This window comes from Spodoptera frugiperda, chromosome 5 (genome assembly GCF_023101765.2).
Source record: "Spodoptera frugiperda isolate SF20-4 chromosome 5, AGI-APGP_CSIRO_Sfru_2.0, whole genome shotgun sequence".
In the NCBI taxonomy this organism is placed as follows: Eukaryota; Metazoa; Arthropoda; class Insecta; order Lepidoptera; family Noctuidae; genus Spodoptera; species Spodoptera frugiperda.
In genome coordinates, this window is record NC_064216.1 from 5,604,019 (window position 1) to 5,628,316 (window position 24,298).

Below are 24,298 nucleotides of genomic sequence, written 5' to 3' on the forward strand. Positions count from 1 at the left end.
TGCGCAGCTTGAGTATGCGATGTATCGATAGTAAGGAAGCCATCCACAACCCACATTATGATTCATTCAACTTTTAACCATCACAACTGTCATAATCGCTGTCATAACAAATTCATAGATTTGTAATAGATTAAGTTTCTTCAAGATATATGTTCTGAACCTAATTTAATAATCCTTAGCCCAATTCCATTACTAAACTAGGGCTTTCGTTTGGCCTTGTACCCGAAGTTACGTCCACAAGCCCAACGAGGCAAACACTCAAACAAATATAGCTTTTTAATATCATTTTTGCTTTTATCTAATCATATCTGATTTTGTTTGATGAAATACTTTTTAATAAAACCTCGTCGACTCTCGCTTTAATTAACAATACATTTATTGTATTCGTTGGATGGAATATCTTATTTTCACTTAGTTCAGAACAATGCGTTATGAAATGGGATTACGTAAATACATTTCTATTTACATTTTGATCTCTGTATTTGAAGAGTGAGTCAGTATTGAGTCATGAAGTTTCCCTTATTAAAATGGTCTGATCGTCCAATTTGTCGTAAATCTTTGCGGTCGAGAGGATAGAAACTTTGCTCCTTATTGCTCCATTAAGTGCAGGACCTTCTTTTTCGTTAATTTGCCCATTGTGAACTTTCGAAATGACTTTGGACTAATTTTAAGTTCAATAAAGAAGTTTAAGTAATTTCTTTTCCTGTTTTCCTTCTTAGATTTTAAGTCAAAACAATGAAATTTTTAACCAAATTGAAATTATTTGTTCAAAGATAAAAAACATAAACATGATTATGGCTCTAATCTCAGAGTTCAGTAAAGAACAAAATGTTAACATGACAGAGGCCCGAGGGGCAGGTAGTCTGTCAGACCAGTCACGGTTCTGACTCATAGGTGTCTCATTGTATCATTGCCAAGAAGCCAAACAAATCTTCTAACCAATGTGCAAAATCAACCTCACTCTTATAACAAAGCAATTAGATTCAGAGTTGTTTAACAATCGTTTATCAAACGTCTAATAACTTGTAGTCTATGTAACAGTCTTGCAGTCTGAATAAATCGGCGATGGTGTAATACTGTGAGACAGTGGCCGTTGTTTGCAAATAGAATATGCAATGAGACTGTAATACTTTTTCTACTGGCATTTTCTAGGCACGTTTTAATATGCTTCCTTATATTTGAGAAATTGGCAGGTAAAAGTATTGGGGCGCCTAAACTGGCTTTTAGTACTTTTTAGTTTTCTAGTCACGTTGGCAGTCTATGCAATTCTTAGTTCCTTGGTTTGATGTCCTAATGCTGGTTGATAGTTAGTCAGATTTGCTTTTTTTTTAAGAACGCAACTTTGAATGTTACAATTCTAATTCTATTTTTTGTACGATAATAGTCATGCTTAGTGCATCGTTTAATAAAACGAGAACTGCTCGAAATATAACGAATCTAATTTGTTTCTAGAACTTTTTAGATTTTATCTGCGATTTTAAAATTAGAAATAACGTTGTTATATTATATTCAACATTAGTTCTCATTATTTAAAGTCTTATTTCTGTTGTTTGTTAAATTAGTTATGCACCTATTGTTTCATTCGAAGCTATGTAGTTGTTTTTCTCAACAATTCATTCATATTTAGTAACATTTCTTTTAAAAACTTCTACACATTTATTTTATCTCTAGTTTCGTTTATTAACATTACTCATACAGCTACCTATCTACAATTTTCTATTTTCATCTTTCTATTTTTAAAATAGGGTGTTCTAAAATTGTCTACTACACAGTATGCTCTTGAAAATCTCACACCTGCGAAGTACTATGAAAAATGATTTATTAAACCCAATTATTTTTTAAAATATTATAGTAACCATTAATGAAAGTTCACGTAAACATGTTATAAATATACGCACCTGTGTAAATTGAGGTTAAACTATGTGGTATGTGGTATCTTTAATAGCTATAGGTGGCTGGTGAGGCATTAACATTGAAACTATTGTGTAAACAAATGAATTACGTAGGAACACACGTGATCATTTATTTTAGTGCCCAAAAACATTAAAGTTAATAAATAATTGGTCAAATCAGGTGCTAGAGTTAAAATAATTTTAATTTGAGCTTTAAATCATGCAAAATGTACCTTCCGTTTTCCAAAATTCATTGACAGATACATTGTTGGAATTGAATTCTGAGAGATACTCAAAGGTACCTACTATTAGGTACTCTTCGAAAATATACACAAATGTACTATCGCAGGTATTCATGAGATATGTGAGGGACACTCATAATAAAATTTAAATATTAAAGTAAAATTGCATTAATAAACACCTCACTAACAATGACGGGAAAATGAATAACCACATCAAATTAAACACGCTTTTGTCTAACAAATAAATACGTAACTTCACAGTCGGTAGCCACGTAATGAACAGTATAGAACAATTATTAAACCGTCGGTGCGCACTCCATACAAAACATCGTTATCCGTGTATTATATGAAAAAGTGATCAACGAATTTTGCAATAACTTCATTTCGTATAATGACCCTTATTTATGGCGGATTAACGTTTAAAATTAATTATAGACGGAATATCTTCGACATTTCCTTGTATTATAGCAGTTTTGTTTCGTGTGTATTATGTGCGAACGTGTTCTAATTAGGTATCTTCGTATAATACTGTTTATATAAATAAATAAATTATGGGCAAACCTGACTTGCTCACCCCAGACGTAAGTAAGTACATTTTATTTTGTTTATTATATTCATATATGTGACAAAATAAATACTATTCATGAGACTTCATCTTGTTTTTCATTAATGTTGGTGTTTATTCTGTTGACGTGTCTTATAATAATAAATAAATAAATGAAACTTGAAATTATGAATCGCAATAAAGTTTATTTATAAATAAAGACTACGTGTCACTAATTTAATTTAAACCTATTTAAATAATTAGTTCTGTCAACTGCATACCTACTTCTCTCATATTCTGTAGTACAAAGATCCATTTAATTTTAAACTCTATTACATATAGATATAAAAGTTGTTTCTCCGAAATTTCGAGCTAGTATATTTGGGAACTGCATCTGCGCAATCGATTAGATGCGACTGAACTAAAAATAGTGTTCGTGAAGTGACCTAGTAAAGGAGTTTAAAAGATTTTATTTTCTGGAGAGAAAAACTCGCATCGCACACGACATTATTCGAAGTTTAGAATCGTTTACAAGACGAATATTTTTATTTATATCTTAATTACGTGAGTTTTCTTAATATAAAATGAGCTTACATAAATAATACTCTTTAAAATAAAATTACACATAATAATGTTTTAGTTTCAGCTAAACATAATATTCTATTTAGGCCATCAGAAGGAAAACGCAGGCAAGGTAATGTAGCGTTGAAGGATATTAACATTATGATTAATATTTACACCACATTGTTATTTAAATATAGATATATATATAGACACATGCCTAACGATATGAATATTAGACTTATGTATGAATACATCATGGTCAATTAATAACATCTGCTGTTGTACAAAAGATAAAATACATAAATACATATATAAACTCACGTCTGTCTCCCTTAGGGGTAGGCAGAGACAATGTAACGCAAATTGTTACGAATCTTACATACCTCTTTCGCTTCATGAACAGTCATCATTCTTTTCATGCATGCTGGTCGGTTAAGGATACTTTAAAAAAAAGGATGAATTAACTGGGATATTAAGTTAAAAATGAGTTATATTTTAACATTACAATTTCTAACGCAGTTTAAAATATTTTATTTCTGGCAATAGTAATAATTTGTTACCTATACCGATCAAACTATGTCAGTATCAAAATTACAGTTCAATACTTAGTTATACATAAAACTATTTTGCAAAAACTAATATTCTTCTGTTCTATATAAAAACATGGATGTACTAAAATACACCTTGCAAAAATGGATATGCTTCCTACGTATTTGGAGTAGGTATCGGCCGACGCGACGTTACCTAAGTTATGTCAGTTGTGCACTCTATTGTTATTGCAATAAAACGTGACTTTCATAAATACGGTTCAATCAAAGAGTATTTTTTACTCTCCATCAATGTGATTGTTACGTATTCTTAGAAAAGTCTTTGAACAGAAAATGCCGGTCATTGAACACTCGATTGACACCAGTACATGCAATGCTGCGACCATTCGAGCGACTGATTGATATATAATTACTGAGTTTTTCATGTACGTAACAATACATTACATACATAATTCTTTGTGACATTGTCTTTTGGTATAATGAAACTGTCTTCGGCATCAAAATCTCTTAATTTATAATTCGCTCGACTTGGAAATTTGTGTTACGGCCGTACTCTGAGTCATTTAATGGTTACCTAACCGAGTCCTTAGCAATTGGCGTCAATACAAAATCGTTACTAAAGAATAATTTAAGTAATCATTAAATATTTCTGAGTACGGTAAATAAATTAAAAAGATTAAGTATTATCTATTAGTATTACCTTACAGATGATTTATTCAAATTGCCAAAAAAAACCCAATTGAAAACGATTTATCTAACTTCAGGCCATCACTACTACCATACACCACCATCAACAGATTCAACTTCAAGTGACTACCACCGGCAATTTCCATAGATTTAATCAGGATTTGTATTCAAATACATAATAGGTTTAAATTGTTGTAAATCAGGCAACGGATGAGTGAACTTGAATGACATGTCCGTTCGGTTTCCAATCCAAGTAGTATATATTTAAAGTTACATATCACGTGCCCATTGATATCCATTCCAACGGAATAATTTTGTAAATTACCTCTTTTTTGATCACCTCGTTATGCATTGTGTACGGATAATGTGTTGTGTTGAATGCTGTAATGATTAATGTGTTTATTTTCTAGGTTTCTAGATTTTTCTTATTGAAATCGAACTTTTAGGAATCTTTTTAGTGGTAGAAACGTTGACAAGTTTCAGAAAAGACGACATATATTAAAAAAGATAGTACGAATTTATAAATATTATTTAAAATTATGATTATAACATAAATGAACTCGGTTCGTTCCGATGCGAAAAAAAAAACACGCTTTCGCATTAGCAGTAATATAAGTACCTAACTATTTCAGTAACTTAAGTAAGCTTCACCAATAAAACCGAAGACCAATTACCTGTTCAATCAAATTTCTAATTTAAAGTAATCTTTCTATCAATATAACACCTGTATCTACTTCAAGTACTTCATACCTATGTAATAAGACAGTAAAAACGATCACTCTAACACCAATTACGTACGTATTTGCGACCATTCGACTGTAGCATAGTGTTACGGCTTGCTTTCATTACAGACTGAACTGGATACTAAATGGTGTAATATTTCTGTAAGAACGAGAAATTGTGTTACAGTCTATTCGTTTGACGAATTTATTGTTAGTAAATAGGCATACAAATACAAATTATTATTTGTCCATAATGCAGTAGGTTTTCGTATTTGTAATAAATATTAAGGGCCTTCAATTAAAGTAAATACTTTAATTACGTACGTAATTGGTGTTAAAGTAAATACTTTAATTGAAGGTCCTTTATATTGATGGATATATTATATGGAGACCCAGGTTGGTAGATTTCGCTAAATGACTTAAAAATCCGCTGTCTTGTAATAATCATTAAAGGGTTAAACATTTTGGCTTAGGAAAAATTATACCTAGTATTTGCCAAAATTTTCTAGTATGTTGCGAGTACATAATGACGGTCAAAAAATGTTTGTTCTCATAATAGGGTAGATACCATAAGCCGACACTAAGCCATTGCCAAATAGTTTCTAGTAATTATGAAAATAACAAAACATTGACCTTTCTAGTTGAGAAATACAAAGAAACGCAGTAGTTCTAAACCGTTCCAAAATTGACTTAGCAACCAAATGAATGAAGAAATAAACAATATTTTACATTTAAACGAACTAATTAATATCACTGAAAGTTCATTTTAGCTTAGCATTGTCGGGGCGCTATTCATTAGAAACCTTTCAATAGACTGGTTGAAAATAATTGGCTATCAAAAGTACTTCAGGTGACTTAAATTGTGGAAATAGTACGCCCACTTGGTAAATTGTCTTTTTTCAAATGATCATAGGTTCACAAAGAGAGTAATTACTTCTATTACTTCTAAATACAGTAATCCTAAAGAGTCGATCCCTAGTAGAGAACTGGCAAATTGTAACGTTAAAATCATAATCTTTTGTTCCCAATCCCATTTCCGCAAACAACTTGACGCATTCAAAAACGTATAAACAAAAAAGCAGATGAAAAGCGTCAGTTGTATAGAAATGCTTATCAAAATTAAGCTTCGCAGTTGCAACAAACGCGATGCGGAGCTGTGTAAAAATAAATTATGTAGCAATGAGGTTTCATCACATGCACCTGGCAGGCTAGATGTTGACACACACTGGCAGGCTGCGTTGTGACACGGGAGAAGAATTGAACGTTTTGAATTTGACTAGGTTGTCAACGATGAGAAAATTTTACATTATTTGTCATTACATTTTATTGTCAGAAGAATTTTAGCTTTCGTGTAAGACACAACACATGCTAAATTGGCGCCCAACGTGGGGCCGACCATGCCCCGAACTAGGCTACGGAGGCAGACGACGGCAGACGACGAAGCTACGGAGCAGAGTCCTGTACGGGCCCCCGAACTTGTCACAGCGCCTCGTCTGACCGTGCCGGCATAATGCAGGCGGATACGACTAGGTGCCCAATAGAGACGCTGCGGTCGTTGCGCCGACGAAACGCGGTCGAAACGCCGGCGCCTCATGGCAGTCACCATCGTCACCGTCGCTGAACATCACTACGAGTTCGTCCGGCGAGGTTCACCGGACTTCTCAAGAAGAGTTCGTCCTGGGACTTCGCCAAGTGTACCGCGGGGTTCACCGGACTTCTCAAGAAGAGTTCGTCCTGGAACTTCGCCAAGTGTACCGCGGGGTTCACCGGACTTCTCAAGAAGAGTTCGTCCTGGAACTTCGCCAAGTGTACCGCGGGGTTCACCGGACTTCTCAAGAAGAGTTCGTCCTGGAACTTCGCCAAGTGTACCGCGGGGTTCACCGGACTTCTCAAGAAGAGTTCGTCCTGGAACTTCGCCAAGTGTACCGCGGGGTTCACCGGACTTCTCAAGATGAGTTCGTCCTGGAACTTCGCAAAGTGTACCACGAGGTTCACCGGTACTTCTCAAAAAAACGGAGGTACTAGAAGCCTTCATCGACGCGGTCCAGGTATACAAGGAGTGTGCTGTGCGGACGTGAGTGACGATCACGCGCTGCGGGGACTCCCGATGCTGTTAGAGGGCGATGCCACCGTGTGGTGGCGCGGCGCCCGCAACAACGTCGCCACCTGGAAGGACGCCGTGCTCCGACTTCGCTCCATGTTGACTCCGAGACTAAGATTCGGAAGTTGTTGGGCGGGTGCGGAGCCTCGATGGACTTCAACTGTGTCCTCGTGCACTACCCGTACACAGACCCGTTTAGTGACAGCCAAGAATTCGACTTCTCATCACTGTCAGACGCCGAAACCGGCATACAAGATATCACGTGAAATGTTCAGCTAGGAACAAAAAGACAAACGTGCAGAAGTGTTTGTGTGTAGATTTAGGTCTCTAATTGTAAACGAAACCTTTCGTACTCAGAACTGACAGTAGCAGTTAGGCTTTAGGAGCGGCATTACTCCAGGGGAGGGGACCGACGAGCGACCTATAGAGTACGCCAGTCGCCTCCTCACGTCGGCTGAAAGAAACGTAGGAGGGGTAGACCACGCAAGAACTAACCTGATCGCGGGGACGTTCGCTCAGGTTAGAGGGGAGACTGTAGCAATGAGGTTTCATCACATGCACCTGGCAGGCTAGATGTTGACACACACTGGCAGGCTGCGTTGTGACACGGGAGAAGAATTGAACGTTTTGAATTTGACTAGGTTGTCAATGATGAGAAAATTTTATTGTCAGAAGAATTTTTAGCTTTCGTGTAAGACACAACACATGCTAAAATTATGTTTTATTTCGTCCCCTGGCAGTTTTTCACTAGTAAATGTACAGTTCGCTGGGATTGCACCGACCTTAATGAATGCTCTCGTATGCCTATGCACTACATACCCAACCTTTACCTGTGCCTGTGCTACCAAACGTTTAACGCCCTCTTAATGTTCGTACGGCAGGCTGGTAATTGCTGTATGTACAAATATTTTGTGAACAGGAAAGCATTCTTTATGAAATACTTTTAGCTCACGTCGGTGATTAAAGTTCTTTAATATCTGCCCCCTCACAGCCGTTACATGTCCACAAGAGTTTTTAGTTAAACGAAATGAAGTTTCTAAGTTGATCTTTAAAGTATACGAAAGTCAAGAGCTTTAGTCAAAGTTATGTGAACAGCTTATGCTATACAGTTTTAAAGAGGACGGAGAATATGAAGAGCCATGTGGGTATAGAAAACCTTTTCTGAACGATTAAAGTACATTAAAACATATTATAAAGATATAATTAAGAAGTAAACAGAAAATCTTTTGTTCATAAAATAAATTTCTATGCTACGTGTATGGTGCTTTAAAAATCTTGTACCAACTTCATAGTTTCCAAGATACAAAGATAAGAGGATCCCCAAAATATCCATGGTATTCCATTCGCAACTACTAAAGTTCTTACCTAACGACAGTTCAGATATAAGGTGGCTTATTGTAAAACCCGCAAAGAATTTTCTTATTCGCCGTCGTCAGGTGCACTCCTTGCGAAAATAGGATTTCATTTTTCTAGTGACCGTTGCCGGTCTTGTTAACGCTAAACTATGTTATATTCTACATTGGGAAATCCGAGATTGAAACTCTGTTTTAATATTGAAATGTTGAAAGATTTGACTAATATTTTTGTTCGATAATGTGGCAAATTGCAAACTTTATTTCTATAGCGAAACATTATCATTCGTCATTATTGTTACAAAATATTAACCAATCTAAGATAACAATACTTACTTTTATACCTTGAATTGCATATTGGTTTTGTAATTGATATAATAAATAGTGTACTATCGATACATAAAAAAAAACAGAACTAAATACTCGAACTAATAACCGAAATTAATTACACAAACCCTTTTTCACCATGCCATTACCTTACTCGGAAAATCAGTGCAGACTAGGCTAACAATTTATCAACAGAGACATCAGTTAGTATTACACTCGAGTTATCTCAGTCCTCATTAGCTAATGAAGTCTGAATTCTGGTATACATTCTTAGAGTTGTTTATCGCTTGTTGATCTGCAAATTGGTCTCTGAATGCGCCTCTCCGTCTACCGTGAATCCTCTTCTTATCAATCCACGCCACCTCTTGCATAAACTTGTTTTATTGTGCTCGTAAATTCTTCTGTTTCTAGGTTCTATCGTCAGTTCAAAGGTCCCTTGAACGTAATAACTGTAGTAGTGTTGAAGCTAGTTTATTGCTTTGATTTATTGAATGAGAGTTGAATGGTCATTCGTTTGATAAAGCGGTAAACATAACAAAGATGCATATAATATTTCTAGAAGTGTAGAGAAGGAATTCATATTTTGTAATTCACTCAGAAATCCACGTTTCATATCTTCTGTAAGTTATTATGAGTCACGTGTAAAATGACGTGAAAGTTTCTACCGAGAACTTCCGAAAATGATGCTAAAATCCATTAATATTTACCAGGAAACCGAATTGAGGACTTCGTTTGACCGGACTATAAATATGACTGGAGAATATTCGTCGTTTTCAATAAAATCGCATTGATAATAAAAAGGTCTTTCATATGCATAAAGAACTAACAGAACAGAACACTAGGAAAATAGAGATAAATAAAGCCGTTTTTTCTAGCTAAAATAAAAATATCAGTTGGAATAATCAATAGTTCACACGCAGGGCGCCCGAAAGAAAACAATAACTTTTGCAGTGTTTAATTCAGTTATTCTATTCGACACGCGCATTGTGATCGGATTTGGCAGTCGCCTGGCATTTGATATCGCGCGGTACATGCTTTCAATTGTTTTTATTATGCGTACAAGGATATGAAGCGCCATTCTGTCTGCCATGATCGTGTCAATGTACTAACGCTGGTAATAAATAACTTTCTTTACCTAATATGACGATCCCGTCTGCTTTTTTACCAAAGTGTAAGTAGTTGTACATAGTTACTTTCACTGAGTACGTCTTTAGTCTTTATTTCATTATTGGAACACGAAAGTTGCGATTGATTGCTTTCTAGGTTATCTATAATATAAAAATGAATCGTAGAATGTGTTGCTAAGCGCTCATTTCGAGTTCAGCTGAACCGACTTCGCTAATTCTATTTTTGTTGTGTTTGTTATTGTTAGGAAAAGGTGCTTATGTAAGAAAAACTTACCAATATGCGCAGAAAATTTTCCAGGGCAAACAAAGTTTGCGGGATCCGCTAGTTAAATATAAAATGAAATTCGAAATCATACTCAACACTATATGAGTCACTCAAACACTTCTCTTATTTGTAAACTAAAATCATCGCGTCTTTAAATGAAACCACGCCATAATTTTATTATTCTTCGATTATCAAATTTAAATTTAAATATTTTCCATTTGTTTAAAACATAATCTCTTTTCTCCATTTATAAAAGGCTTTCGCGATGTTATCGTTGTAATTGGAAGTCCCATTTTCATGGTTTTCGGTAAGATTAGCCTTTGATTTGCTTTAAGGGGCGATCCTAACCAATCATTGATTTTGTCTCTAACGGAGTTTTATCTTTGACAAAAGACAATGAGGGTTCTGTGGCATTTGTTCATAGAATAAGATTATAAAGATATAGATTTAATAATGTTAAAATGACTATTATTATGTGTTCGTTGTTTTTAATAAACAAATCAAAACTGCAGAAATGCGGCAATATGACTTCTACTTAATATATCTTCTTTGAGTGTGAATTACCTACATAATATTGTCCATTCATTTATTGTTCAATCATGTGACAGAAACTTCAAACAAACCGAAACAGCACTAAATACATTAGTGTGTGATGTCGTAAAATCTTAACGACATATCCCACTACTTCAAGCAATTAGCAAAACTTATGTTAATGATTGCTATGAAAATGGTTATTGGAGTGCAATGAACCCGATTACTTACTTAAAAAGATCGTAGAAAGTAGGTGGAGATTGGCGAGAAGATATCGACAGTTTGACTTTTAGGAGTAAAAGGGTAGGCGTAGTTATGTAAATCAGCCCATAATAATAGAATAGGCGATGCGATGCGAAAACAAATCTGGACTGAATGCTAGTTGGCGAATTATAAATTGGAAAGTCGAACCTTAATGATATCGATTATATAAATAAAAACGAAGGAAAAAGGAATTACTATTAAAAATACGTAGGTATTAGGGAGGCCAATCTTCAGTGCTCAGTAGTGGCCATCTTATAGATAATGGTAATGATTATGATAATGATAATGATCATAATAATGAGTTAGCTCTAAATAGAGAATTTCTATACAACAATAAATACGAGTATGATGTCCAATATCACAGTACAATACAAACATATTGTAATAGAAATGATGGATAGTACATCTTATTGATTTACCACTTATCTCGAGTTCTTTGAAGAAATTAATGCATTTGGTCACGTACCATATGTAATATGTGTCGTAATATTCGATATTTTGTGATTGTTATTTAATTATGATATAAATATTAGTGTTATTTCATCAAACAGCTAATCTTACGACAGTTTGCGTATGAATCTAGAACATTGTATTTCTGGTTAAAGACATTTTAACATTTAAATATTCTTATTTAACTTAATAAATGAAATGCTCAATGAATGATTGAATATTGTATCGCAATAGTCACTTACAGTCAAAATCAAAACCATAATCAAACATCAAATAAATGTCCAAACTATCGAATCATTTATCACCGAGACAAATTAAGAAAGACTCAAGTTTCTTCTTGATCGATAACGTGTGGCTTCGTAAGCACTTTGATTCAAGATGCATGGAGTCTAAAACTTTCCACATTAGGTAATGCCATTGTACAATTAATGTACCTTATACGCTTTCCAAATGTAATCCCCATCGATTTTCCTGCCATTTTAACTGTTCCTAGCTATAAAATATGAATTTGTAATTTCGAACCGAAAATTGCTTCGTAACTTACCCTTGCACCTGTGAGCCTCAATGCCGAACTTTCCAAGGCATTCTAAATCTATTTTATCGTCATAGAAGTTTTTGAACGAGTTCCAAATATACTCTTTCGTATTCCCAATATTTATTGTCCTATTTTAGACTTGCATAACAGTATATTTTTACGACAACACCGACAGGAAAGTTATTAGAGGTAAAGGGAGATAGAAAAATATTATATGCATGGTTTATGGTATTTACATTAAAGATATGCACTTTTTTGCACATTCATTACTTTTGTGATTAATGTAATGGCTTACTGTGGTAGTTTATGTAGCGTTTATTATACTTCATAAAATGAATAAGAAGATAATTTAAATGGCTATTCTTAATTACTTCCTACGGAAAAAAGCGGATATGAGACGCATCATCATATTACGTTCCGAGACCACCCAAGTATATTATGTTTTATTTTTCTTGTATACGGCTACAGAAATAGTAAGTATTATAAATATTTTCTTGGTTATCCTCTGAAACAGTACTCGTATAGCGAGAATTTCGCGCTTTAGATATTTTATAGTGGCAATATCTCTTGAGATAAGCTACCTTACCTTCATATCTTCGATTTATTCATGTCCCCGCATAAATTTTTCTCGACAGAGATACTAAGATTGTAGAGATTTATTAAAATGGTTGTAGGCATGGAATAAAAAATGTATTTATATTATTTACGGCTACATTAGCAGTAAATAAGTGTTGTATTTATGTGGGATAAGACATTTTAATAACTCTAAAGATACTAAGAACTAGTCATAGAGCAACGCGGGCCTCGTACCGTCGCGTTGCTCTATGGAACTAGTCACAATCATTAGTCAGTAACTAAAAACGAAAGTGTATTCATTACTCTGTACTCATCCTCAAATTATGTTTACAATGTAGTCACTCCAACGATTACTTATAACAATATTTACTAAGTTCAGTAGTTTAGGCGCCCATGTGTAAGCACGCGCGTCTCGTACGACGTCTTGCGATAGGTTCCGTAAACACAATCTCGCCAGTGCAGGTATTGAGATTGTCTGCATTCGCGGTTGACTAATCTGGATATGCTTAGCTTATCGTCCTGCCCCGTCTATTGCTTCGAGCCTGAGATTAAAATATTATTGAGCTTCCTTCTACGTTATGAGCTCCTGGTATCTTTTTAATTCTTCACGCGCGATAACTCTTGAATATCTTTCTCTCAAATGCGCTGTTCCGTAGAAATTTTTCTTTTGTTTCCGCCGTTTACTGGGACCTTATATTCTTTTATTGTTTTCTTTGAAATATGTACTTAGACAGCCGCTTATTGTTTTACTTGCCTAAGTTATTGTTGATTTAATATAAAATACTAAGCCTTCTTTGTCAAAGCCGCTTGAGTTTTCGTGCTTAAATACTACTTATAACAAGTTATAGAATACTTCAATTGTGACCTAAAACTTTGTTTGTAATATCGTGTCTAACAAATGTTCCAATTTTGTTACAGGTATTTTGGGACAGTTACAAACCGGTAAGAAAGGGGATGTGGTAAGGAAAACTTAAACCGTGAGGCGTATTATCATAAAAGTGTCGTTGAATTTCAAACAGCCATTGAAATTCAAATAGTAGCTGAGCCCGGATGAAATCGTCACAGTTTTTCCGAATTGCCCGATATCTGGTTAACATTCTTTTAAAACAAGTAATAAAAGAGCGTAACTTGAGCCGACCGTGCTCGAGAAGTTTCAAGTCGCTTTTAAAAGAAAACTTTGCAACGCGCAGTCATTTAGTTGCTTGAAACTTTATTATTCAATACTACACGCTTTTTATTTTATTTTGTATCGTAGCCACAATTTCACGAAAGATTTGGTACATAAAAAAGGCGATGGTACCGGACAGGTTGTTTATAAAAAAAGATGTATAAAAAATATTTAACAAAAACGGTCGCTTTATGGAAAAACGTTTCTTTCTGTTTGGCAACGTAACCGCTTCTCTGTGTTCTGTGAAAAAAAAATCGCAATGCGCAGAGTTCTCTCATTCAGTGGCTCGACGCTCCGCACTGCATTTTTCATTCGCAACCTGAAATCGTGCCTGGCATATACATTATATTATCTAGCCGATCATCCTGACCACGATCACATATATCTTAGGCGGCCTAAGTATGTACTACTTAGGTAACGAGTTTCTCATCTCTGTCTTACACGCACCCTGTATTAAGGGTTGATTTTGTGAAAACATGGGTGCTGATTGATATTAACTTTTATTAAAAATTAATAAGATTGAAAATTGAATGAACTTCTCAGATTCGTGTGCTTTGATGTGCTGGCGTTCTGTGTACTATAAATGCTGAAACCTTTATTAAATCCTGTTAAACTAAACCACAATTTACCACAAAATAATTATAATTATTGATACTCGAATGCACCACAGCCGTTGTATGTAACCGCATCGATTTATTCGTGTTTTTCCATATTCCAATATTTTGGTTCACTTTGCTCACTCGTCTGAACATCGGGTGTCGCGTCAAATGAAATGGGAAATAGCAATTTCGTTGATACTTCAAACCGTATTGCTTATAGTATGATATATTATGCAATTTTTGGTACTAAGAAATATTTTGAGATTGTAGGTAAATAAAAATCGGACAAAATGAATCTCACATATTTTCAAACCTATTTTAGTAGTATTAGTATTCAATCAATACAAGAGTAATTTGAATTTGATTGAGATAAGTTCTTGGGGCCGAGAACACGATTTTTATTTATATTCCACAATCTTCATTTCAAAGAGAGTTTCAACTCTACAAACCTAAACCTAAGTTCCAAAATTGCACTAAGTATTTTATAAAATAAATTATTATTCATTACAATAAAAGCAGGAGAGATAATGTATTGGCAAATAAATATCAAGGTCCGGTATTGTTTTGCCAAGCTTTTGTGTTATTTTCTGGCACTGGCGAGTCGTTAAACATTGTTTCCGACGGCTATAGCCTCAATATTAGCTACCCTCGAGAGCTTGGCATAATGTCACAGGTCATAGTTCCCTACAAACATAACTGTGCCATTAAAGTTGGCTTTACTAAAAGTGTAATGGCTTGACCTAAATCGTCGTGTAAATCCATGGCTTTGTAATTGCACTATCATTCGAGGCCATTTGCTTAATTTCATGGTATTAGATGTTAGATCCTACCCTAGTTTTGAAGATTTAATGAAGTTTCTGGGGTTTCAGCAATGGTTGTTTGAGGATATTATTGGACTCTCTTTAAGGTAGCTCTATTGTCACATCTAAGAAAAAAACGCATAAAATGGTGTAATTACATATCAATTTAAAAATAATCTTTATAAAAATCTTCTTTATATAGTGATGAAAGTTAAGTTTTTGAAGAAAAAATCTTTGAACCAAAAAGTACACAAAGTCACAAAAAGTAAGAGGGGCCAACAAAACTTCTATAAAACACTATTGTGTAAAATAAATAATGCGCTTACGTACATTCGCGTAAAAGTTGAATTATTATAAAACTTTGCTACGGCGCCTATCGTGCTCATTTCTAGTTTAAAATTGGAATTTGAAAGCCGAAAGTTCGCTCGAGCTCGAAACTTGGAGTGCTCGATAACGTCGTCAATTAGTGCGTCGTGGCTCGACGTTCGAGCACTCGGCTCGAGCCCGCTAGAGCCTAAGTTTACCAGCTTCAATCTAGGGTTGAGCCTCTTCATACAAAGTTTTGTATCTTAAGCTTACAGCGTACTTATCTTAATGTGTATCTAAAATTTTAGATCATTATGTAATTAAAAACAATTCACTTAATTTGTTTAATATGTAATGCGAACTAATTTAAAATTTAAAATTATTATATTGTTTAACATCAAGCAAATAACACTTCTAATGTAATTAAAATAAGGAACATATTTGTAGGAAGTAATTATCAAAGGGCCAGCCCTACTGATATGCTTTACTTACACACGAAATAATCTACGTGCTTAGTTTGCTGGAACACTAAATCTTAGTAATCGTGTGTGCAGTTGTAATGAGACGGTACGAGGTTCCGTATGGGTAATTATAGTACAATCTTGCCTCAATTGCCCTGTTCCTGACGACCATTTCATTTCCCGCAATCATAGCTATTTGTACACATTAAAAATTGTATTTAATTTGTTACTAACATAGTAGTTCTTATAGCAATAATGTTTGAAGGAGATGAGGTTTTGTACCCTGTAATTGATCTAACAAAAATATCTAATGCTGATAAAAATTAATAAGTTTTTGCTCAAATCTTGTTAAACAAATTGAAGATCTAATCTTTAAAGTAACAAGGCTTAGAAGCATTTCTAGTTTTCTTAAAATAAACGTAAGTACTTTTTATAGCCTAAACGTTTTTCCTAATAGAAGAGGTCTAGCGGAAAAGTTCCACAGTTTTTTGATTTCCTAAAGAAATTACCATCAGCTATGTTTGGGCGGGCTCGCCGCCCAGGCTTAAGGTCATAGACCCCGCTAATAACTTCCGCTTACCTGCAAACGCTAGTCGTTAGCCTAGACTTAAATCTGTGATGACAAAGAGGTTTTATGCAAGTAATGAAAAAGAAAGTTCAGCTCAAAACACTGGTATGATGTGATATTATAGCAGTGAGATTTATCTTTGTATTTTGTTCTGTAATTTGTACCGTTAGCGCTGGATATAACTATTATGCAGGCTTTATGCAATGTTGTTTTTGTTTGTGATGGAATTACACTGCCTTAAGATAAGTAAGAGATAATTTTTAAATGAATGAATAATGAAATACTATTTTACGAATTAGTATCACTACAAAGTTATGCTACAGAACTATGATTTTTTAAACATTCATACTACGTAACATAACAGCTAATTACTATGTAAATCACAAAATGCTACAAACCATAATATTATATTACCATTTCTAAAGATGCGTAAACGGTAATTACCTAACGTGTAGTTCTATTGCCTGTTGCCATGCAAGCTCACTAATATCGTATTCACCAAAGGCCACTCAAGTAATCCACAAAGATATTCGGATACAAAAGCAAAGCCGGCGTAAGTCAGGAGCTGTCTTTAACCTGTCAATGGTTGAAAACTGAAACTTCGACTGTCACTGTACATAGAAACTTGGCGGATCACATGAAACATTCGCCAGTCACTAGACAATGTCCCTCAAAGCTTTGTGCTTCCTCTCAGACGTCCAACTCGTTCCAGGGCAGACAAAAATGACGTTTTGTTGACAGAACATTGAAGGAAGCCTTTAAAAACACAAAGGGAAAACGGAGACTGCACATCCTTTCAAAGCTTTGGTAAATTGAAACTGTTAGATGTTTTAATATCTACCTCCAATTATAACAAACTTTTCAAACAAAAGTAGCGATAATTCAACTATAACAATCGGACGAATCGTCTAACTTGCTCGTTAGTTATTGACATAGTTTATCGCTGAAATTAGCTTTCACCGTTTTAGGATCAAACAATAGGCCATTAGAATTTAAGGTGTGAATCAGAGCATTAGAAAATTTCGTTTGTTCAATTGTTTATTGTACAAAACCAATTTGTTGGCGAGGGCTCAAAACATTACACCCGCATAATGAATCGGGCGATTGATTGAATCCATTGTCGCTTGAAGACTAAGTTCAATCCCACGACCTAGATCCGACCGCAATACGATTCCAATACTTACTTGCGCATCGCCGGGAGCGATGCAATGCAGATTATTTACTCTGAATACACGCAATATTAGCTATTACACCGATGTTATTAAAGATTAGAATTGCATATTGTGTTTGCATTGGTAGCTGGTGGCGAACCTCGATCGGGGATGTTATTGAATGCAGTAATGAGTTCGTTTGGATTAATTTTGGAGTTTGGAAGTTTGGAGGAGTTATTGGAATATTGTAGCCATATTTTGACCAAACTTTGAGCTTTATTAATTGGATCCAAATGTCTTTAAAGAGTTGACTGATGACCATGATGGTACTCATTCATTTGTCAGACATAAAAACCTGAATCATTAACACAACATAAAAATCGTACAAATTGGAACAAAACTTGATAACAAAGGCGAAGAAAACTATGGGAAATCCGTTCGGAACGAAACAACGAAGTGTTTTACATGCATAATTCGAAAACGTAAATGAATTTAACGAATGGAAGTAATTTTCGCACTAGTCGTGAATAATAAAATTGTTTCTCACGAGAACACTTCACGGTTTGTAAGTCTGATTCTATGCTCGATATTTATGATTTAAAAAATATTACTACATGTAATATTTCTTGTGCCATTTCTTTTACACATACATACGTAATAATTTAGTGTTTTAATTCATGTACGTATAACTAATTATAATTAATTGAATTACTTGAAACGAGTTTTTATTTTATGTGGATATTATTAAACAATAACTTTTTAATGTTTCCTTTAATAAACGTCGGACGTCTTCGTTAATGCAGGGTTTCTTAATTGCATTGGTTGTTGCAACGGTTAGGTTACCTACAGCGTTAAAAGAATGATTGAATACTGAAACAATTCTTTTTAGTTTAATATTTTAAAGGAATGCTTTTTAAATTTGAATTGTTAGAAATAGGAGTGCACAATCACTTTTCCCTCTACCTTTCATATCTTTCAATAATATTTTATTCACAAAGCGAGGTGTACGTTGTACGCTGCACTGGCGTTAGATTTGATTTGAACAATTCACAGCAGATTGATAGCGATTCTATTTGCCAGGATTGTTCGGAACACACCACGGAATTTTATCAATTGATTGATTCAACAAAAAAACGTCGATTTCAACAGCTGCATCGGTCTATTTTTTGCGGTCGTCTGTCAATATTTGGTAGGATTGTAGTACTACACAAATATTACATTTATATGGTTTCGATTTCCAATAGTAGGTTTGATAAGGGTTATTGCGTAATGTTTTTCTGTTGTATGATGGAAATATAAGTAACACTATACCATATTTTTTATTCATATACTCCAAACTAGGTAACTTGTGAACATTTTACTAGTTACCTAAGTATTCCAGAATCTATGATATCAAAAATCAGAACTACCAAAAATATTTTTCTAGATCTGAGAATTATTTTGTATTAAGCTTGGCTGTGGCAGCTGTAGTACTTACATGACCACTCTACCAACGACTCAGTACAGGACATAAAGCCCTACAATTAATTATTCAGTTACAAAACAACAAAATGAACTGTCAACGTTACTAGATTTACAAGTTGTTCACTTCTACGATAGATTTACAACAAATTACCAATGCAACATCAATCAACATTACATTTCCGCCATTTAAATCAGTGTAACGACAACATAGAAAACACCCATAAAGTCAGAATCTGGAACACTTTTATAGATTTGGCAATGTTACTTGATCGTAAGATTAGGTCAATAAACTTTGGACTTTACTACTATGTATCTTTTGGTTGTTAACTGTTTAAAACTTTTTTATCCATACTAAAAATAAAATGTTTGTTTTTTAATTTGTCGGATAGAATAAGATATGATGGGGCATTTTCATTTAGAACTTATTAACAGAGAATGTCTACAAAATCCTTTTTTTTTACTAAGCCATTTTTTCCCTTTGACGGTGCAGGCAAAACCGCAGGTTACAGCAAGTTGTTAATAAATAAAAGGTTTAGTTACAAGCGAGTGCATTTGACAGAATACCAATTTACGAGCTAGCCTAACTCAAACTGTGAAAGTTTAATATTAACTTCGACCTGGTAATATGCTCTCAAGGGTACATTTCACAAAATTTATTGAAAGAAAAGTATTGCTATTTACTTTAATAAATTTTCTTAGTAGCCTAAAGACGTCAAGTTTGTCTCTTGAATATTGTGTTGGATAAATTTTGACACAGACGCATGCAGATCAACCTATTCCAATCTAAAAAAAATATCAGATGATTTAGAACTTTAATTTGTTGTGAAATAAAGTCGAAAATGTTTTGTAGATGTTTGACAGATTGAGGGATGTGTATGTGCTGTTGTTTCTACGTTAAGAAGTTAAGCAGTGAAGTATAGCGTGGTTGTGTGTGAAGGTGGAGTCTTTAGAATATATTAAATTCCTCAGCCACTCGTAACTTATACGTGCTTAGCGAAGCGAGACGAATGAACAAGCTTCTTACTTGTTACGTCGCAGTCTCACACTGTCATTAAACCTAACACAAAGATATTTTAATCCTGCCTACACCAATTTCCCGAACATCCCTAAGGCATAATTATTTCTTTCTTCAGTCAGTTAGTATTACACAATTTTTAATTGTCTTAATTACACTTCATTCTTAATTATTTTAATAATAGTTGATTACGAACGTTCCTTTTTCGCTATTAAAATGGGAGTGTTATTGAGTACCTATAATTTTAAACATACAGGAAGTTTCAATGAGCAACGCGTTCGATTTATGAATATTAATTTGGGAGGCAAACGAATTTTTATATCAATTCGTAACGTACATATTGGTTGGCGAAATCAATAACATGCCAGTATGATAAACTTTTTGATTAAGCGTTGCTGGCAGCTTGGTTTTAAATACAGAATACTACTTACTTATCAAAAATAGAACTGGAATATGTCAACGATAAAAAAATATGTTTATAAATACTAGTGGTCGCCTAGTGGTCGAAATTCAACCATATACGATTTAATTTACAATACCACTTAACATACGTTCAAGGATAATTTTTATTTAACACAAAGTCAAACAAACTCTTTTATAAAACTCTATTCATATGAGACGTCAATATCATCGCAATGTCTATCGATTTTGACGTTTTGTCAAATACGATCAGATACTATGCATGTGTGTGTAATGTTTTATTTATTGATTTAATGTACTTTATAAGCATTATTTTTGAAAAATATTAGCGTTCTTCACTTCTCCTACACATAAACTATAAGTGTACCAAATTTTATGCTCCTACGTCGGCGCAATTTTCGTAAATAGCGGTCCAAAGATTTTGCATCACGTATTAATATATAGATTAAAGTCAAAGCCCTCATTTTAAATAGATTTGTTGATATATTTAGTTGGCATAATATATTTTTGCGCCTATTTTATTAGGTACATATTATTTTTTCATATTTCGAAAAAAATATTGAATTCACTTATAAAAAAAACACAAATTCTCTTTTTAAACTTTAGAGTAATAGTGCAAATTATATTTTATAATCATAGACTAGCTAATGTCTAGCCTTTTTGATTATAGAACACGGATTAAAGTGCTAATTACGTTAGGCTGGCGTCACACGCATTTGCTCACAGAGTGTGTTAATTATTTCGTAATTATGCGTTGATGTGCTGTTACCGTGTTTCTCCTTTACTGGATGGGTTTTGCCGCATCATTTCTTGCACGCTTTCTCTTACCGGACCTTATGTTCCGTTTTAAGGCATTCAGCAACCATCCGCATTCTGCATTGTCATACAAGTAATTTAAATGTGAATCCCTTAACGTATTTGTTTGGCTTTACTGTTATAACAACTAGCTTGCGTGTCAAATCATTATGGAAGTTCAGGCCGTCCCATACATTCATCTCGGACGATTTTTTAAACATTACTCCTTCACAAACAAAGCTTTTGGGCTAACAATGTGTGTCGAGTAACTGTTTCTGTCGTGGACAACCTGTTCATATCTCGAGGCTTGCTTTTTGTTTTGTTCTTTTTTTCGAGTAGTTATGCAAATTACTACCTACATTTAAGTCGTGATAAACGGCAGTTACAAATGTCTTTATTACGAGGTCTACGATGATTTAATACAGATACTTACATAAATAGACCTAGTTTATCACTATAATGACAAACTCGTGAATAGAAAACTTTTTTGCGAAGTAGTTGTACGAATTCAGTTTTGTTTTGACGGAATTCGAACATCGAATGCGCTCGAATTTCAAACTCATTCACTAGTTTATTTAAATTTTATTTTTTATTTATTCGAATGTTTATGGCCTCTATTAACGATTTTATATATTTTTTTAAATTCAAAACCACCAATTCTTTGGTGGAACAGTTCTATTGTCATTCTAGGGTATGGTATGTAATGCCAATTTTATTTGGGCACTCATTACTAGGTCTAGAGCTTCATAAGCTCATAATGGCATTCACGAGTACGGCGGTGCATGCGAAATTAGCACTGCAGCATTTTTGTGCAGCACAATGATGCAATCCCAGAGCTCAGCATTCGCTTTGTAAGGGAAATACTCACATTCATGATTGTGAACTTTTTGAATAAAGCCATATTCGCTGGTAGACGTGTGTAGTGGTTCATTACATGACGTATGCCATAATGATATACATTCCACTAGTTTGTTTTGCTTTTGCATCTTTTTAGTATGTCATCGACACTGTAAGGTTGTGTTGGTGTCAATAATTGGAGAGTGAAGGCCGGGCAGAGCTATATCGATCACAATAGCAGTAATCTATTATTCATATGTCACTAACGCCTCATTCAGTACGCACGAGAAGTTACACAATGCAAAAATAACAAGCGCATTCGGAGTACGCACTTGCGTCATTGCAGACTGTACTTAGTAACAGTAATGTTTAAATTTGGAATCAAATAGGCATAATATGAGCAAAAATCTCCAGGTACTGGCTGATTAGTTAAAAGTCGCTATAGACAATCATGATTTTCGAAGTTTAAATAGGTTTTAGGGTATTAAAAAAATATTTAAAAATAATTATTAAGACTTTTATTTTCTCGGAAGAACAACATTTAAACAATAGTTATCCAAAAACGCACAAAGCGGATCAGTCCGTAGAACATCCAATTTCATAGAAAATCTAAATTCATTCCATACAATTAATATTCCCTTTAAAACAATACCCTCATATGAAATATCCATACATGCAAACAAAGTTTCTTCGATCGTATCAAAGTTACCTACTTACCTTGTCAGAATGGGGATCATTTCTTACACGTCTGCAATGAAAACAATAGACAATCATGCAGCAACGCGTTATTAGCCCAGTTTGTAAACAAACTTAATAACAGAGTAACGCAAATATCTGTTACACATAAAGATGTGAAGATAGCATATACAATTCGTATTGTTGATTTCAAAACCGATGGTAATGAGAAACTTAGGGTCTATGCTGTTGATGGACTATGGGACTATGAAGGGTTTACTATTGTCTGTATAAGTGGAAATTGCCTTTGATTGTAAATATAAGAAGTAACTATCCAGTTTCAATATAATTTTCCTTATTATCTGTCATTTATACCTTTATGAAACTAGAAACTGACTTCAATATCATAAAAATAAAATAAAAATGCTCAATGTAAACACAATCCCATTCTGTTACTGAAGTCATATCCATAGAACAAAATTAAACTGAAATTGTACAAAACGAAACATATTGAATGCAATATTTGAGATTAACATTTTTCGATCATAGAAATATATAGAGCTTTAAGACCTCTAGTCTCTAGTGAAGCGGTCTTCATACCGATTATTGGAGGAAAAATTTGAATTCACAGCTCTTTTCGGTCAAACCGTAACTATGCAAAAGAACAGTATTATTCTAATCTGACCTTTACAAAGGAAAACAAATAGAGGCTCGTGCTGAGAAATGAATTAAAAAAGTTGAGGACCGAACTGATAACAGATTGCAACGCTCATTTAACGCTCCGATAAACGCAATTATACGGCGGGGATCTAGGAAGAGTACTTTTCGCTCTCATTCACGTTTTTAATGCTACCTTTTACGTCTTGGAATGTTAAAATCAGATTTTCCTAATTCACGCCTTGTTTATTAGCCTACTTTATCTGTAGTAACTAGATTTAATTTCGGGTGTAATATTTTTTTGATGAAAAATTATCACTTCTGTGATTGTATTATATTACGCCAGCATAGAAACACTGTCATCAGCATTACTTGCGATATTGTAAAAAAATATTGAATTAAAATATCGTATATTACTTTTATGCTAATAACTTTTATTGGACAACGCGACAGTTACAAAACAAATAACTTTTTATCAAAGATTTTGTTAACATATTCAGTTATTGTGAATGCGTATAATGAAACTAAACAATTAATGAAATATACTTAAATATCTTTTGGACGCTAAAACGTGCGATATTTACAGATTACAGCTAGCTCTTACGTTAAAAAAGACCTAAAACAATAACTTTTACAAATTTGAAGCAGGTCGTTA

The 24,298-nt window shown here is 34.1% G+C and overlaps 1 protein-coding gene across 19 annotated transcripts in view; it reads left to right on the top strand.

The window, feature by feature from the left end:
* Nucleotides 1-24,298, top strand: part of LOC118272267 (rap1 GTPase-activating protein 1) — a 283,102-nt gene that overhangs the window by 230,595 nt on the left and 28,209 nt on the right. For 10 of the 19 annotated variants that reach the window (XM_050693604.1, XM_050693612.1, XM_050693600.1 and 7 more), the window contains one exon: nt 13,646-13,669. The exons of 7 other annotated variants lie outside the window; for them this stretch is intronic. In XM_050693604.1, the coding sequence (XP_050549561.1) occupies nt 13,646-13,669 (24 nt within the window). Of the gene's footprint in view, nt 1-2,287; nt 2,716-13,645; nt 13,670-24,298 lie in introns of those variants that run through there. 2 more of the 19 variants (XM_050693617.1, XM_050693618.1) reach the window with 2 other exon arrangements.